At 46.3% G+C, this 15,932-nt stretch overlaps 1 protein-coding gene across 1 annotated transcript in view; it reads right to left on the bottom strand.

The window, feature by feature from the left end:
- The window catches only part of RYR3 (ryanodine receptor 3), a 524,192-nt gene extending 508,912 nt beyond the window's left edge, over window positions 1–15,280 (bottom strand). Inside the window, exon 1 of the mRNA XM_042989263.1 lies at window positions 15,218–15,280. Coding sequence (XP_042845197.1) covers window positions 15,218–15,268 — 51 coding nt within the window. The 5' untranslated portion in view covers window positions 15,269–15,280. The remainder of the gene's footprint in view (window positions 1–15,217) is intronic.
- Between the last annotated feature and the right edge of the window lie 652 nt (window positions 15,281–15,932).

Here is a 15,932-nt window from a genome sequence, read left to right as displayed (position 1 = left end):
CTTCAGGGCTAATCAGTTTCTATTTTCTAGATGTTCCTGAAGTACCTATTTCTTTTAATGTCACCACAAACCACCTGGCCTGAGCCAAAGTAAATCACCTTTTGTAGCTGCGGAATAGTCCTCATCCCATGAAGACAGGTTTAGGTGCAACATGAAACCCTTCTTTATTTCCATTCTGGGGCCAGGCCAGTTTCCCGTCAGTGGATGTTCTGCCTCACCAATGGTCTCATGCATCTGGGGTCTAGTCTGCATACATGCAGTTGCTTAAGTGGTCTGTGTTTGTCCTTAAAGGGCCACCTAGATTCTCAAATCATCAGACATGCAACTGTGAACTGAAAAAAACAATGCAAAAGCATCCTTACAGAACCTATATATCCTACTTTACCAAAACCTTGCTGCACTAAATTAACATAAGCATATCTTTGGAAATCTTTAGGATAAATTATATGTACGTTAGCTAGCTCTCCATTACCTAAAGAAAAAAAGCCAGATCATCTTGACTTGCTCCCAAGAAAGTTTTCCAGTCTCATCTCCCAAAAGCCTTCCATGTAACCCCTATGTTCCAGCCTTTATAGTTCCCTGAACATGTCACAGACTCTCACACACTGGGTTTTACTTTATGATGATCCTTGTATCTGAAATGCCCTTTTAACTACATTTCCCATCTACCAACACCTTATAGAACCCACCCAGTTCAAGTGCTCCCTATTTTCAAATTTTCCTTGACTCCTAGTCAAAATTAACTATCCCTTCCAGGGTTTGTAACTTTTACCTTTATTTAACACATCCTTTGTCCTATTTTACTGTTAATTCTTTAGATGTCCAAACTGCCCTATTACACTTGAAGATCCTTGAGAAGAGGACTGTGTCTTTAATTCACCTTAAATCTTCTCCAGCCCCTAGCATGTGTCTTTCACATAGTAAGCACTCAACAAATGCCTGTTGGGTAAAGGAATGAATGGATAACACATAGGATCTCAGTTTCCTAAAACAAAAATTCATAGATGATTGTCACGGGTCCCTACCTAGCTATAAATGTCTCATGATTCTGTTAGAAAGGGATTAGCTCTGATTTAGCTCAGATTTCAGACACTGAAAAACAAAACAAAACAAAACAAAACAAATAGTCCTCAATACACTCATATAAAGAAAGAAAGAGGAACCTCATCACAGTCCTATTCGGGACCTACAGAAGGAAATTTCCAAAGAAGGTCCAGAAGGAGGTTTTAAAGGAGGACAAGCACTAAGAAGAAACAGGGATAATAAAAAGTAAAAACAAGATGAGCGACATGAAAGTCATAAAGTACAAAGCCAAACAAAAATCAATCTTGAGTTATCCAGTAATTTGAACTAGTAATAAAATGACTTTCTTTCATCTGCAGATGTTAACACTGGCTAAGTTTTGCTTTAAATCTGCAGGTTCACATGCCAGTAAAGGAAGCTGGTATGTGCTGTTGATAGCACTCAAGAATCTCACGGAAATAAAGGGGCATATGGAGTGGTTACTGGTCTGTACCTGGTACAGATTAGAGATTTTAAAACATAACAAATCTTTCCTAAGGTGGAAAAACATCAAAATAACCTCTTGTTTCTCAAATAAGCATCATTTTGCAAACATCTAGAAACACAAAAACTACAAAAATATCAATAATTAGCAAACTGGCATCAAAGATATATAGAGCACATATGTGTTTCACATGTATGGCGTCGTCCCATATCCACTTTCTATTTCCAGAAGGACCCAGAAATGTCCCATGTGTATGTTTGGTCCTGAGAGTCAGGCACACATGTGTGTGATGGCAAGGCCATTCTTATTTCTCAGTGTTCATGGGCTGACTTCATATGAGCCACTGAGGTCAGAAACTGAGACATTAGTCCCCGTATCCCCAAGCCTGGATGATTCCATGGTAACATTGGGTTTATTTTCGTGATGACACACATTTTGCCTACATCAGTGTAGAATCACTCCTCTTTAATGAAACACACTGAGTTCCATCTAAGATACTGGCATCTACAAAATAACAATGGGGTGAAACTTATGAAATTAGTGATGCTTAGCCTCTTTCTCCTTATATTTATCCTTTAGGTGCCTTTTTTTTTTTTAAATGTATCCTCCCTTTTTCTATTTCTCTAGGAAATCCAAAGTAACCTACCGGGTACTGAACCTGCCAGTGCCCTAGCGACCATTCCTTATCTTTCAACCCTGAATGCCACATTACCAGATCAAGGTGTTATTCCTGGACAATTTGATAATCCAGGAGCACGTACAGCAACATCTAAATCCACTCCCCCACCCCCAGACAATATGTTTGCCTTGGAGATAATGCCTTAATCTCCAGGAGTATTTTGAATGTCAGGGATTCCATGTACCTTGTCATATGTTGAGAAGGATGTCTGGAGCAAAAGGACCATATTTTCCCCAATGACATATTATATACCGAACTTATGGGCTAGAGAGAGGTTAACCCTAAATTTCTTTGACTCTACAACCCCAGTAAACCTGCTTTTTAAAAAAATTTTAAGTCTATTTATATATTTATTTTGAGAGAGAGAGAGAGAGAGAGAGAGAGAGAGAGAGAAACAGGGGAGGGGCAGAGATAGAGGGAGAGAGAATCCCAAGCAGGCTCCATGCTGTCAGCACAGAGCCCTTCGCAAGGCTCGAACCCACGAACTGTGAGATCATGACCTGAGCTAAAACCGAGAGTCAGACACTTAACCAACTGAGCCACCCAGGTGCCCCTAGTGAACCTGCTTTTTAATTTTCATTTGATTTTAGCAGTTTAGACTAGACCTAGGAGCCTCCCTGGCTTTGTGAGTTATTTGCCTTCCTATGTGTATTCTGAAGGCCTCATCAGGACATGACCATGAATACCATGCACTTAGCACAACCTGAGACCAGAGCAAAACCTGGGGATCAGTCAACATATTTGCCATCATCTACCGAACAGCTGGGGGTCAGGCGCAGGTTCCTGTTTTTCGTTAAAAGCGAGACTTGGGACTGCAACCTGTTCATTCACGTGTTCAGAAAATCAAGCAGAAACACGTGCACACCCACAGGTTTTCATTTGGCTAAGTCTTCCGAAGAGCAGGTGGAAGAGCTATTTCTATTTTTTCCAATTAATTGAGTTAGAAATTGTAGTAAACAAACAGTTTTAAGCGCATCTTCTACCCCCTAAACAGTTCCCCTATCATGAAAGAGCAGCTGCTACGGGATCCCAGGTGGCTGGTTGAAGCAGTGGCTGAGCACGGGTGCCGGGGCCATGGCAAAGGGAGTCCCAGCCACTGGGCAGTAGGACCTACCATTAAAATACACACTGTCAAATCGCAGAGTATAGCACGGAAAACAAAATACACACAGTATGAGTAGGTTCTGTGCTCATGACAGTTCCACAAACATCACCATATTTAACTATCTCAACAGCTCTGTGAGAAGCTAGTAATATCCCCATTTTAGAGATGAAGAAACTGTCCTGACAGTTCAATAGCTTATAAATGACAAATACAGAATTCACATCATGATCTCACTCTGAGCTCTTAACCACTCTCTTAACAGACACTACAGGTGGCAATCTAAAAATGGTATGTGGTACCAGAGAAACCATCAAGTTTAGGGTCAGTAAGAAGAAAGAAAGAACTATGATACTCAGTTCTTTTTTAATCTTTTTTTTTTTTAAAAGATTGATCTGGCTAGGCACAATTTATACTAATTATAGTCATTTATGTGAATTGTACAATTATGCCTAATTATGAGCCAGTACAATAATATTTATGTATAAAATTAAATAATTCACAACTTTGATCTTAAATTTATTTGATTATAATAGTGAGCTCTATATATACATAATCAGACTTCACCGTTGCCCAGTTTTTAATATGCACGTGCAACATCTTTACAGCGTTTTATATTTTATAAAGTATGATTTCTGAGGACATCGTCAAGTGCCAGACATTATCAGATTTTACAGGGAAGGAGGCAGCGAATAGTAATAAAATATGGCCTTGCTCTGGAGAATCTTGGAGTCTGGTCATTTCATCCTGACCCCTCCCTGAGAATTAGTTATGATTTCTACCATTCTATATATTAAAAAACTGAGGCTGGAGTATATGAAATAGATCATCCATACAATTTAGTTTTTATTCACAACTAAAAAAGTGAAATATATTGCTGTTCAAACACCATGATTAAACACCAAGAACAATCGCTTCCTTACTTTAAGGAAATCAAAAGCCCAACCATTCTCTATTATTTGGGGAAATGTTGCTTTAATTCTTTTAATTAAATTTCCCAACTACTTCGCCCAGTTGTTTTCAGTTAAGTTTTCAGATCTTCTTTTTGAGTGAAAACAAAGAGCCAACTAGGGTGATATTATCTAGTCAAAACGAAGGTGCCATTAGCCAGCCCATGTGCGTAGACATCCTATACACCTGTCACTGACAAGAAGTAGAGTATTTTAACCAGGTAAACATATACTCTCATCCAGGGACAGGAAAACTGTTAATAGGGATTACATAGCCAACATTATCCAATTTAATTCCATGGAAAGCAGAGAAAGAAAAGATGGGAATAATGTTTGATAGGAAAGGTGAGAAGTAGATGACTGGACCACTCCCCATAACAGGACCCTCCAGAGAAGAGGACACCAAAGGATGTAATAAGAATCAAGCTTTACTTTAGGTTCATGCTTTGCATCCTTAGTCACGAGAAGGGATCGAGAAGGTGCATAGCCAGATCCTTATAGTGGGATGACCTTGTATTGCTAAAAATACAGTGAATTCTCAGAAAGGCATATTTCCACATTTAAAACATACGTTGAAGAAAAAAATCTCCCCAAACCAAGGATGAGTTGTCTGTGTTTAGGAGTCTCCAAAAATCATGTTGCCCATTCACTTGTAACAAGAGGCTTTGCAAAGTGGGCACTTAAGAAATGACCCATCCATCTGTGCTCCTGAGGTCATGTCCATTCCAGGTTCACTGCTAGTCACAAGGCCTGATCATATTATAGGTAAGCAGAATGCCAGGAATCAAGACCACAGAATGATCACAGGGCATTGTCCTTTTGTACTTTTCAACTCTAAGATGAACGTGCAATGGGAGCCTGAGTGGCTCAGTCGGTTGAGCGTCCGACTTCAGCTCAGGTCATGATCTCACAGTTCGTGAGTTTGAGCCCCACATCGGGCTCTGTGCTGACAGCTCAGAGCCTGGAGCCTGCTTCGGATTCTGTGTCTCCCTCTCTCTCTGCCCCTCCCCCACTTGTGCTCTGTCTCCGTCTCTCAAAAATGAATAAACGTTAAAAAAAAATTTTTTTTATTTTTTTTTAACGTTTATTTATTTTTGAGACAGAGAGAGATAGAGCGTGAACAGGGGAGGGGCAGAGAGAGAGGGAGACACAGAATCCGAAACAGGCTCCAGGCTCTGATCTGTCAGCACAGAGCCCGACGCGGGGCTCGAACTCACAGACCGTGAGATCATGACCCGAGCCGAATTCGGACGCTTAACCGACTGAGCCACCCAGGCGCCCCTAAAAAAATTTTTTTTTAATAAAATGAACATGCAATGACATTTGGAATAGCTAGTGTGCCTAATGTCAATGCTGATGCTGTTTGTTGGGACAGTATTAGTAGCTAATATTTGTTGAGGACTTATTAGATGCTGGGCACTCTTCCAGGCACCTAACACAGATTAACACATTTAATCCCCACAACAACCGTCTGGGACAGACACTATTATCACTCACATTTAACACATGAGGAAACAGGCACAGAAGTTACGAAACTCCCCAAGGTCACACATTTTAGTAAGAGTTATTTTAGGACCATGGAGTTACAGAAAACTTAAATTAATTGTTATACATTGATCTGAAATGACTGATACCCTTGCTACCTCAAAACAAGACTGAGCCCCCTCGTGACCTCCAGCAATGGAGGCAATAAACGTTAAGATATCTTTCTTATTCATCTATGTAAAGGCCAGCAACGTGGTCAGGGCCAGTGAGTAGCTGGTCAATAAACGTCGAGGGGATACCCTGCTTACTTCAAATTTCATGATATCTATATCCATGTGATCATTTTAAAGGGTTTTTAAAGGCTAGCACAATCTGAATTCATTTTGATGATCAAGTCTATCATTTATTAAGCCTCTTAATTTATCTTCCTGCCCATCTGTCTTTTATGCACTGTGATAAATGATACACTGTCTTTTATGTTGACATTCTCATCCAAGGACCTTGATGTGTATTGTGAGCCTCATCCTACTCATAAAAATATTCATGCATCCTGGGCAGCTTATGCACTTAAAATGTGAGGGTTCATCCACGCCTGCAAGCTGGCGAGCAGCTCACAATCCTGCTGCAGGGGTATTTTGCTTGGCTGGAAGTGTTCAAGAATTTTTCACCTGAATGTGTACATCAGGCCCACCTCTCTTTGCAAATAAAGCCTGATTCATATATTTAGTTACCTGCCTGGCCCCCAAAGTGTTTTAAGTTTGTGATGTTAAGATACTTTGGGATTCAGAACAGACTGAATTTAAAGCCCTTGTATTCCTGGAGTGTATAGTCTATGGCTCCCACTTTAGGTTGATAGGAACCTTTTAAGGTAATTGGGCAACAAGGCAACTTTCATTCCAAGCCACTCCCTCCATATATACATACCTCATTTTCCTAGAGGAGACCCAGAGTCCCTTCAATCCTATTTTCAAGGCATCCTTGAGATATAATCATTATCACCATGCCTTGATAAATGGATGAACTAAAACCCAGGGAAGGGCAGACAATCCTACAGCATCTGGTGACAGAAATGCCACCAAATAGAGCAAATGCTTTAGCTCTGAGTTTACCCACTGGACCGCGGTGTACTCTGTTATGTTTTTCATCTTAAAATCCCTTTTGCAAAGAAATGAGATTCGTTCAAGATACTGCTATGGTTTATTCTTGGACTCCCCTTTTCTGGCCAGCCTAGACAGAAGAGAGGTCGACTTGAGGGTGGATCACTGCTATAGTTCAGAACAACAGCCACGTGTCCTGAATGACAGACAATGATGATCACAGACAGATGCAAGGGCTCATAAGGGGCTTACACTCCTCCAGGAGTAGCTGCTCTATTTTGACTTGACCTTCAGGATTCAGCTCTTGGTTCAATGTGCAGTTGTGGCCCACTGGATCCCCTGCATTGTTCTAGCATTATTTAAAGTCTGGATCTGGTCCACAGCATAGAGTACAGCTGTCCCAATCGATACTTCTTACAGCGTGCACATTTATGTGCCAGGGATGGAGAACTTTCCATTTCTTCCTGTAGTCCCATTGACTAGCTCTCTCTGCTCAAGCCCATTAGAGAACTCAACTGTGAAATGATCAGAGACGAAATGCCAGGCCCTGCCACTGGTCTGTTGAGAAGCATGGACCTTCCAGGAAGAGCCTTTTCTATTTGCTCTTACTGGGAGACAGGCAGCTCTCCTTGGCATCCTCCCTTTTTTGCAGTAGGAACTGGTCTAAGTTGGTTTCAGGAACTCTGCGGCATTTCCTTGGGATAATGATGAGCAACCTATCAACAAACACGATCATGGATAATGGACTTTTGTCCCTTGAATGCTTTTCTACTTCAGGAGGGCAGCACCTTAGCTCTCACCTTGATGGAGAGTCACCTCATAAAAATCTGAGACTTTCTTATTCTAACCATTGCCTCTGATTCTGAACTATGAAAAACAAAGTATTTCGTACACCAGTCCTGGTTGCAAGTAGTGCTCTCTCCAATGCCTAGCCTGAGGTTGGTCACTTTGTCTCCTGTAACTCAAAGCTTCCTCTCCTCTGATCAGAAGCCATAAGTGGATAAAGAGGAGCGTTTCTGTGCCAGCAGCCCCAGAGTCCAGACTCCTGTGCCCTAATGCTTCCTCTGCCTACTCAGGGCTTCCCAAGACCCAGTGCATGTTCACTCAGGCTTGTCCCTCTCAGTAATGTTCCCAGACGCTCTCATCTTTCACTGATCCAATTCCCATTCCTTCAGGAACTGGCTCTGCTTGGCTGTTAATGATGCTAATCATTAATGGCACCCGCTGAGCTCACAATTTTGCATTTCAGTATTTTGATAGAGGGCATTTCTTGAGTGAATGCCTCATTCCAAAGACAGACTAGGAAAGCAAGCCTTCTGTACGTGGGTCATGTCCACACTGACACCAACCCAGATTTTCAGTCTCGCGCTTCCTCTAAAACTGTGCTGCCTTGCTCATCACGCTGGTTGGTTCCTGCAGCATAAAACCACACATAAACGGAACTCCGTAGAAAAACTGTTGATGGCCTGCGAGATTCTGCACAGGCAGCAGCCGCTCTGTCTCCAGAGCTCTCTCCTGACTCCTCTGTACTCCTCAAGTAAGCAGCAGCAAGCAGCTGTCACCCCAGAGGGGATGGCTCATGTTGAGCGAAATTTCTGAATCTCTCTGTAATCTGACTTGAAGATACAATGCTTGCTTTCCTTCTTCTTGGGCATGGAATCCAACAAAAAGAAGACCTCCTCAAGTAGACAAGCCCCTGTGGGGGCCGGGAGACCGGAAATCAAGAAGGAGCCCACTGCCTAAAGAGGTAGAAGGTGAAAGAAAAAAGGGGGAAGCCTTGTGTCTCAGTGCCTCCTACCTGCAGGGCTGCGACCCGCCGAAGAGGACAACAGCCCGGTGTATTCCTGTAGCGTCAGCAATGTGCTCCGGGCTAGAGAGGGGGAGAGGTGCATGTGAGGAGAGGAGGCACAGCTTTTATTTTTGAATACTGCATCATCAGTCTCAGAGCCGATCTGAACTTTGTTTTCTAACAATCGGGAATCAGAAATGACATAAAGAGGGGGAAAAATCATCTTGGCACCTCACAGGGCTCCTCCCAGGAGCAGGGTCAGGACCAAGTGCCAGCACTTTTTCCTCCCTGTCTCTGAACTGAAGAGGTGCTAGGATGGCAAAGCTCACGGAAGCAAAGGAAACTGCAGTGGCTAGAAATGTCTTTGTCCCTAAAATACCCCATCGGCTTCCGAACAAGAAGATGGCTGAGAGGACACCAGAGCCCCGAAGACTGGACGTGGCTCCCTGGGGAGAAGTGGTACCCGGCAGCCTCAGCATTGGCTGGGCTCCCACCACAAAAGCATCTGCTTCATCCAGGTGCGGCCAAAAGGAACTTTCCAACGGCCCTGAGTCCCCAAACAGACGTGACTGAAGCAGCAAAATCCAGAGGAAAAGCAGGGCTGGCTTCATAGAAAAGCTGGTCCCAACGCTCTGGGGGAAAGGAAGAAGGGGCTCATAAAAGAAGTGGGAGGGGAGAAGGAGGAAGGTAGCTTTGAAAGGAAGAGAAATGGAATTCAATAATAAAAGGTGGTCCTGTGGGAAGTCGTAGCTTTGGTAATTTTCTGAGAGGGCAAAAAATAACTCTGAGTGTTCTGTCTGGTGGCCGCAATCCTGGGGGCCTGCCTGGCCTTTTGAAGGCTCTTGCACCAAATGACTTGCCTTCTCAATCAAGCCTTTTAGTCAAATAACTTGAGGTAAGTTGGTGTTTGCTTTAGCGGGGTAATTTCCCAACACCGGGGCTGAGCCAACACTGGAGACAGTGTAACAACTCTGAGAAGAGGGTAAGACCTGTGGCAAGGGGCATCGTAGAGAAAGAGAAAATGAGTTGCTTTTTCAACAACAAGATCCGGTCACAAGTAGGGCTGATGTCCTATGCAAGAGACACACGATGAGGATATCCTACAAAACACACCCTTGTCTCTCATTTGGGGTATCGCTAGAATTACCAACGCCTTTCATTACACTTCTGTGAAGCCATGAAAGCAGATTCTATCTCCATACAGTGGTGGAAATGAAACCTGTTTTCTTAAATGACTCACTCAAGGTCACAGTGAGCTTTGTCTGGAATTAAGAATTCCTGCTTCTATGCTCAGTTTTTTTTTATGTTTTATTACATTTCACTCCTACTGGATAAATCTTGTATCAAGGGTAGCTTAAAGACCGAGTTATAATCGAGAAGGGTTTACAAGGCTGTGGAAGGGTGGGAAAGGAGCTAAAGGACTGGTTTCTGAAGACACAGGACCTCTTCTGCCTACACAATGATATTGGTAAGAATCGTTCAAAAGGATCCCAAGTCATTAGAAAATGTGGCTTCTGAACTCAAAACTCTTTAAGTAGTAAGGTAAAGGAAAAACCGAATTAGGACATTAAAAAATCCTTCCCAGGAAGGAGTGGAAACAAATGATCACAAAACAAGCAAAAGAGACAAATAAATACAGACAGACATAATAAGATCTACTTTGATACAAACCCTTCGAAAATAATTATCATAGTATTTTACTCTCCAGATAAACTCCTCCCATCCTTTTTTCAACACTTTTTTTTCCTCAGATCAGTCCTAAGGAACGGGAGAAATATATTTGTTTTTCCTCTAAACTAATAATGGGAAAGGAATGAATTGTTTGAAAAACGTATTGCACTGAAGTGTCTTTATCCTGTTACCAATCATATCAGCATAAGACAAAATACGCACAGACGTCAGAAACACCTTTCTTCCATCAGTCACACCTTCAACTGCACACCTGTTCTTGGTCTCACTCCTCTTGCACAGGCTGCAACACATTCCAAGTATTTCCAAGTTCACGGTCACCATCACCTCGTGACCCTGGAGTTCGGCAGCTTCAGATCCCTCAGGACAACCCCTGGCTGTGAGCAATCAGTACCTCGTGGGTGGGAGCCACCCCTTGGTGAGGATGCAGCCTTTCTGATGCAAGTTCATTTCTTTGAGAGAAGGACCTTGCTTCCTCTTCATACACACCACCCCCCGCCCTGGGGCATTTCCCTGGAAAGGAGGTGACACTGGGTGTCCAGCCATTCCGCTACAGCTCCTTAATAAGATCAGCTCTCCAGAGCCAAGGGGAAAGAGACTGGGAATGTGGGAAGTGACGCAAGAAGGCCCAGACTGTGAGGATAGTCTGAATTCTGTCATTTTAAACATCAAACCCAACTCAGCAGGAGAGCCCAGCTCTGTTCACCAACAGCATAGGCCTGGGTATCTGGGTCTGCATTCTAACGCTCCCTCCATTACTACTCACTGTCACCCTGACACGCTGTGCTGGAAGGAAGAAGTCATGCATGTCTACCTCCCTCCTCGAGAGAAAGCTCCCGAAAGCAAGACAGTGGCATCACGCAGTGGCCCCGGGAATGGACTCCACCGAGGGGAGAAACAAGCCAGAAGCTATAAACCACCAAGCGCAGGTTCACAGTCCTCCCAACCTGGGACAAGGTGCCGTGGAGGGACTTGGGCTCACACTTGGTGCCACAGCTCAAATTCAGGGATCTGTCCTAGTCACCCCGTAGGGAGGAGCCCAGACCACATGAGCTGTCTTGATCTTCAGCACAAATGCCTTCTCCTGTCCCTCGAGAGCTGCAAATTTAGACAGAGGACAACTTTCTACAAGGAGGGCTAAATGAGGCATCTATGACCAATCTTTAATTGAAACTCAGGGAAACACTTGACTCCCTCACTTTGAGTTCTGTTTCAGTTAACTCTGTGGTGGCGAGGGGGCCAGCAAGGAGAAGGCTGTGGGGTTTTTAAAACAACAAGCTGAGGTTCGGAGGTCTTTCTTTCTTTCTTTCTTTTTCAATGGAAACTGTAGCCAAAGGGAGGTGGGGGAGCAGAGAACAGCTACTCCCTGGCACTCTCTGAGCCTGGTATAGAGCCAGCCGCTCCAACCGTCTGGAGATACGGTAATTGTCACTCCTCTCTCACTGTAACTTCTTGCTTTCAGATGAGTGGCTGGCAGGTTTATCTCCTTCTGAGCAGCTTCGGAGCCACGTCAGTGACACCGGCGACGTCAGCAAGAACAATCGGAAGGCAGGATGATGCCACTGCCAGCAGCAGCGGCAGGGAAATTTTTAGCCTTAAAGAAAATTCTTCGGCTATCTGTCTGGCTGACTCTCTCTCTCTCATTGACTTGAATGACTGCCAATGATTTTAGAAGGCCAGAGAGGATATGTAGTTTTACACAGCCAGGTTAAGGTTTGGGGTGCAAAAGCATTTAGTTTACGTGATGTGCTTGCACTTCCAAACCCCTTGTGTAGGGACTGTCCCTACCTTGGAGAGAATGGGCTTCAGATGTACCAGAGGATGCAGCGAACGTGAACACCACCTCCTAGCACGTGTCCAAAGCCCCAGTACACACACCTATTGTGATCACTGCAGTAATCCTGGCCCATTTCATGTTACTGATAGCTCCAGCTGCTTTTATTTTTGTCACTATCATAATAAACAAGATACCATAACCACCGACAACTTGACAGACCCTCAACACAGTGCTATTCTTCGGTCTATTTTTTTAAGTTTATTTATTTTGAGAGAGAGAGAGAGAACCAGTGGGGGAGAGGCAGAGAGAAGGGTACAGAGAATCCGAAGTGGGCTCTTTGCAGACAGCAGAGAGCCCAAGGTGGGGCTCAAACTAATGAACTGTGAGATCATGACCTGAGCTGAAGTCGGACGCTTAACTGACTGAGCCACCCAGGCGCCCCATGGTCTATTTTTTAAAAGTAGGTTTAAAAGCCTCTGCTGTCTGGAATGGCAATCCTCAAGTTCTTGGTTGCAAACATAGGATTCTTCTCCATCATCAAGTATCAACCACCTTCTGGTCCAGGACAACATGAAGGTTAGGAGGTATTACATGACTGACAAGTGGCCAAAATGCTTTAAAAGATATTGTTTGGGGAAACGCAGCAAACTCTAAGGTAAAGGTAGGTGGGGGAGTTCAAACCCAGGCATGTTCAAAGGTGAGAAAATCCTACTTCTAGCTCAGCCCTGGGATTCCTGACTCCCCTAAAAGCAGTCAAAATTCTGTGCGAATCAAAACTGATGGTGGTCAGTTTTGCAAAAATAACTGTGTCTAATTCATGGATATATAGAGAAGAGTGTCACAGGTCAGAAAGCAGGAGTTCCAGTGGCAGTACATTCTGAAGACCACAGCCTCTGGAGTAGTGCTCAACACCAGGCTCTGGTGGGGATTTAAGTGAACGTTATGTAATGAAGAGCATTAGTAACTCTCTGGGCAACCATGGCCAAGTTACCTGATTTCCTGTATCTCAGTTTCATTGCCTATTTCCCCACCCCCCCACCCCCAATAAACCACAGATGAAGATGTTCACAGGGTCACTGAAGAACACGCCTAAAAAACACTCCAGGCGATTACTAAGAGGAATAATAATGCCACATGTGAAGTCACTCACTCCCATGGTTACTTCCAGCTCTCCCTGGAAGCCATAACTGACATGCAGTACATCTGCAATAGAGGTTCTTAACCTGGGTCCTTGAACCCTGCAGGAGGCCACGAATAGGCATTAAAAAGAGCCCAACTGCTCTCATCTCTGGGGCAGGACACCCAAGACATACACAATTTAAGAACCATTGCTCTACAGTAAGTCTTGGTTATAGGCATACCAAAAAAAAACCCCACTTACACCGCCTGATGGAGAAGAAATGTCAGGGAAGGTGACCACAGAAGCCACGAGAAACACAGAGGGTGGAGATCTCAAGAAAACCACCAGGATTTCACCTCGACCCTCTCAGCCCTCTATTCCACACTGACCCAATCTGTCAGAAGGGGATTTCTTCAGTCAGCAACGTCTACAAGATCATTAATAGCAAGCAGAAGAAACAACTGATTGAGGAGGACACAATACACGGAGTACAGGAGGTATCACCCAGCTAACATCAAGGACACCTGTTAGAAGGAAAGCTTGGGGATTCCACAGGGTTTTGGAAGGAACGGGCAGCTTTACAACAAAAGGGCTGTGAGGAGCGGCCAAATGTGTAGCCGTCTTGAGCTCTTGAATGCAGTGTGAGAGATGAGGAGGGGGTCTGGATCCAGGATGAAGAAACGGATAATTCTGTAATATCAGAAGGTAGCATTAGTAGCGTGGTGGGTCCCTTTAAGTCTCCCAAATGAGACTCCCAGCCCTGACAGAGGAACCATGTTTGGAAGAGAAAGTCAAGGGCTTTGGAAAAGGGGAGGGAATGGTCCAAAAGAGGGACAAGACCTAAGCTGTGATCTTCAGAGACCAGGTCAGAAGGGGGGCACTTAAAGCGAAGGAGAGAGGGAGAGGGAAAGAAAGAATTTCATTGTAATTCCTGAGAGCTAGACAGCGCATTTAAAATGATCTAACACTTATGGAGCAATTTACAGTTTGCAAAACATTATGACATTCAGTATCTCATTTAATCCTTATCACCCTGAAACGCTGGTTATATTTTCTCCATTTTACACAAGAGGAAACTGAGGCAAGGAAGGGCGGATTATGCGACTTGCTCAAGGTCACCTGGCTGAAATCGGAGCTGGGACGCACCTCAATGCCCCCCACACCTCCCAGCTGTAGTCCGCCTTGAAAGGCTTTCAGTTAACTCCTAAGGGGCAAGGTTGATGTGGCTACAATAGATCCCCGCCCCCCAGCCACTTCCCCTAAAATCTGGGGCGGAGCAGCGCCCTCCGGTGCCAGGAAGGGGACCTGAGTGACGCGGAGCCACAGACCGGGGTTTCCCCGTCCTGCGGGACTCGGGAGAGCAGGCAGCAGAAGCCGCGGCTCCTACACTCTGGGCAGTCAAGTAACGCTCCAGCAGCAGCTGCCGGTTCGGGGCTTAACGTGCCAGGGGTAGCGCTGGGTGAATTCCCTTCCGAGTGATACCAGGAGTGGGACCGAGCGCCTGCGCCTGCTTCTCGCACTCGGCTCCCCACGCTCGCCCCTACCCCGCTGAATCTTTCTGGCGGTTCCCGGGCGCGTGGGGGCACCTCGGAGGAGGCAGGGGGCTGGGGCGGAGTGTTGCGGGGGTGGGGGGGAAGAGCGGACCGACTCTGGGGCGAGATCTTCCACTTCTGATTCTCCAGGTTAGGGCAACCACGAGCAAACCCTGGCTGGAAGTTTGGGCATCAAAGGTTTCGGATCAAGTAGCAAGTTGCCTGGACAGCAGTAGAGGTGGAGGTGGAGGTCTGGGGTGGGGGTGGCGGTAGGGGAAATAGGGGCAGGCAAGAGAAGGTGCCCCTTCCCACACTAACGCTGCCGGCCCCGCGGGTGGGTGGCTGGTCCGCCTCTGCAGCCAGCGGGTGCGGAGAACGCGCCGGGCACCTGCACCCGGCATAGGGCACCCGGCGCAGCGCAGCCCCTCCTCGCCCCGCTCCGCGCTCCTCCCCACCTGCCCGCCAGCTCGCCCCCGCCGCGGAGACTCACAGTCCTCAGGAACTGGATCTCGTCCTCGCCTCCTTCTCCCCCTTCGGCCATGGCTCCCGAGGCGTCGGCGGTGCCCCAGCCTCCGGCGCCTCTGCTTCCCCCAGCAGCCGCTCGGCGTGCGCTGGCTGCTGCTGCGCTCTTTCTCCTCCTCCTCCTCTTCCTCCTCCTCCTCCCGCTCCTGGCTCAGCCTCAGCAGCGCCGAGCTAATCCCCGACCATATAGGGAGCTGGGCTAACACTCCACTGCACTGCAGAGCGCCAACGCCAACCAAGCAGCCCGCCTACCCCTCTTCGCCTCTCGCCCCAGCCAAGTGCGCGGCGGCCGCGGGCCGGGCGGAGAGCGCAGCGCCCAGCGCGCGGAGCGGGCGGGGGCGGCGCCGGGACCCGGGGGGTGGGGTGCGGTGGGGCCTCCCCCGCACACCGCCGCACCGCGCCGCGCGCCCAGCCAAGGCGCGCGCTCCGCAGCGACGAGAGGGTGCCCCCTACCCTGCTCCGATTCACAAACAAAGGCCAGTTGCTTAGCTCCAGCATGCTGAGACTGGGCGTCAGAGCTCTCTCGCTATGCCCACTTTGCCCTCGCGTGTGTGTGCGTGCGCGTGTGTGCGTGTGTGTTTGGGACACGAATGCGTTGCTCCAACCCCAGTGTGTTGTTCGGACCCCCAACCGAGGACGGCAGAGAGAGGTGTGCCTACAATCTAAAGAGAGGCAGGGAGAGA

The sequence above is a fragment of the Panthera tigris genome, chromosome B3, assembly GCF_018350195.1.
Source record: "Panthera tigris isolate Pti1 chromosome B3, P.tigris_Pti1_mat1.1, whole genome shotgun sequence".
Lineage (NCBI taxonomy): Eukaryota > Metazoa > Chordata > Mammalia > Carnivora > Felidae > Panthera > Panthera tigris.
This window is presented reverse-complemented; position numbering and strand designations above follow the sequence as displayed.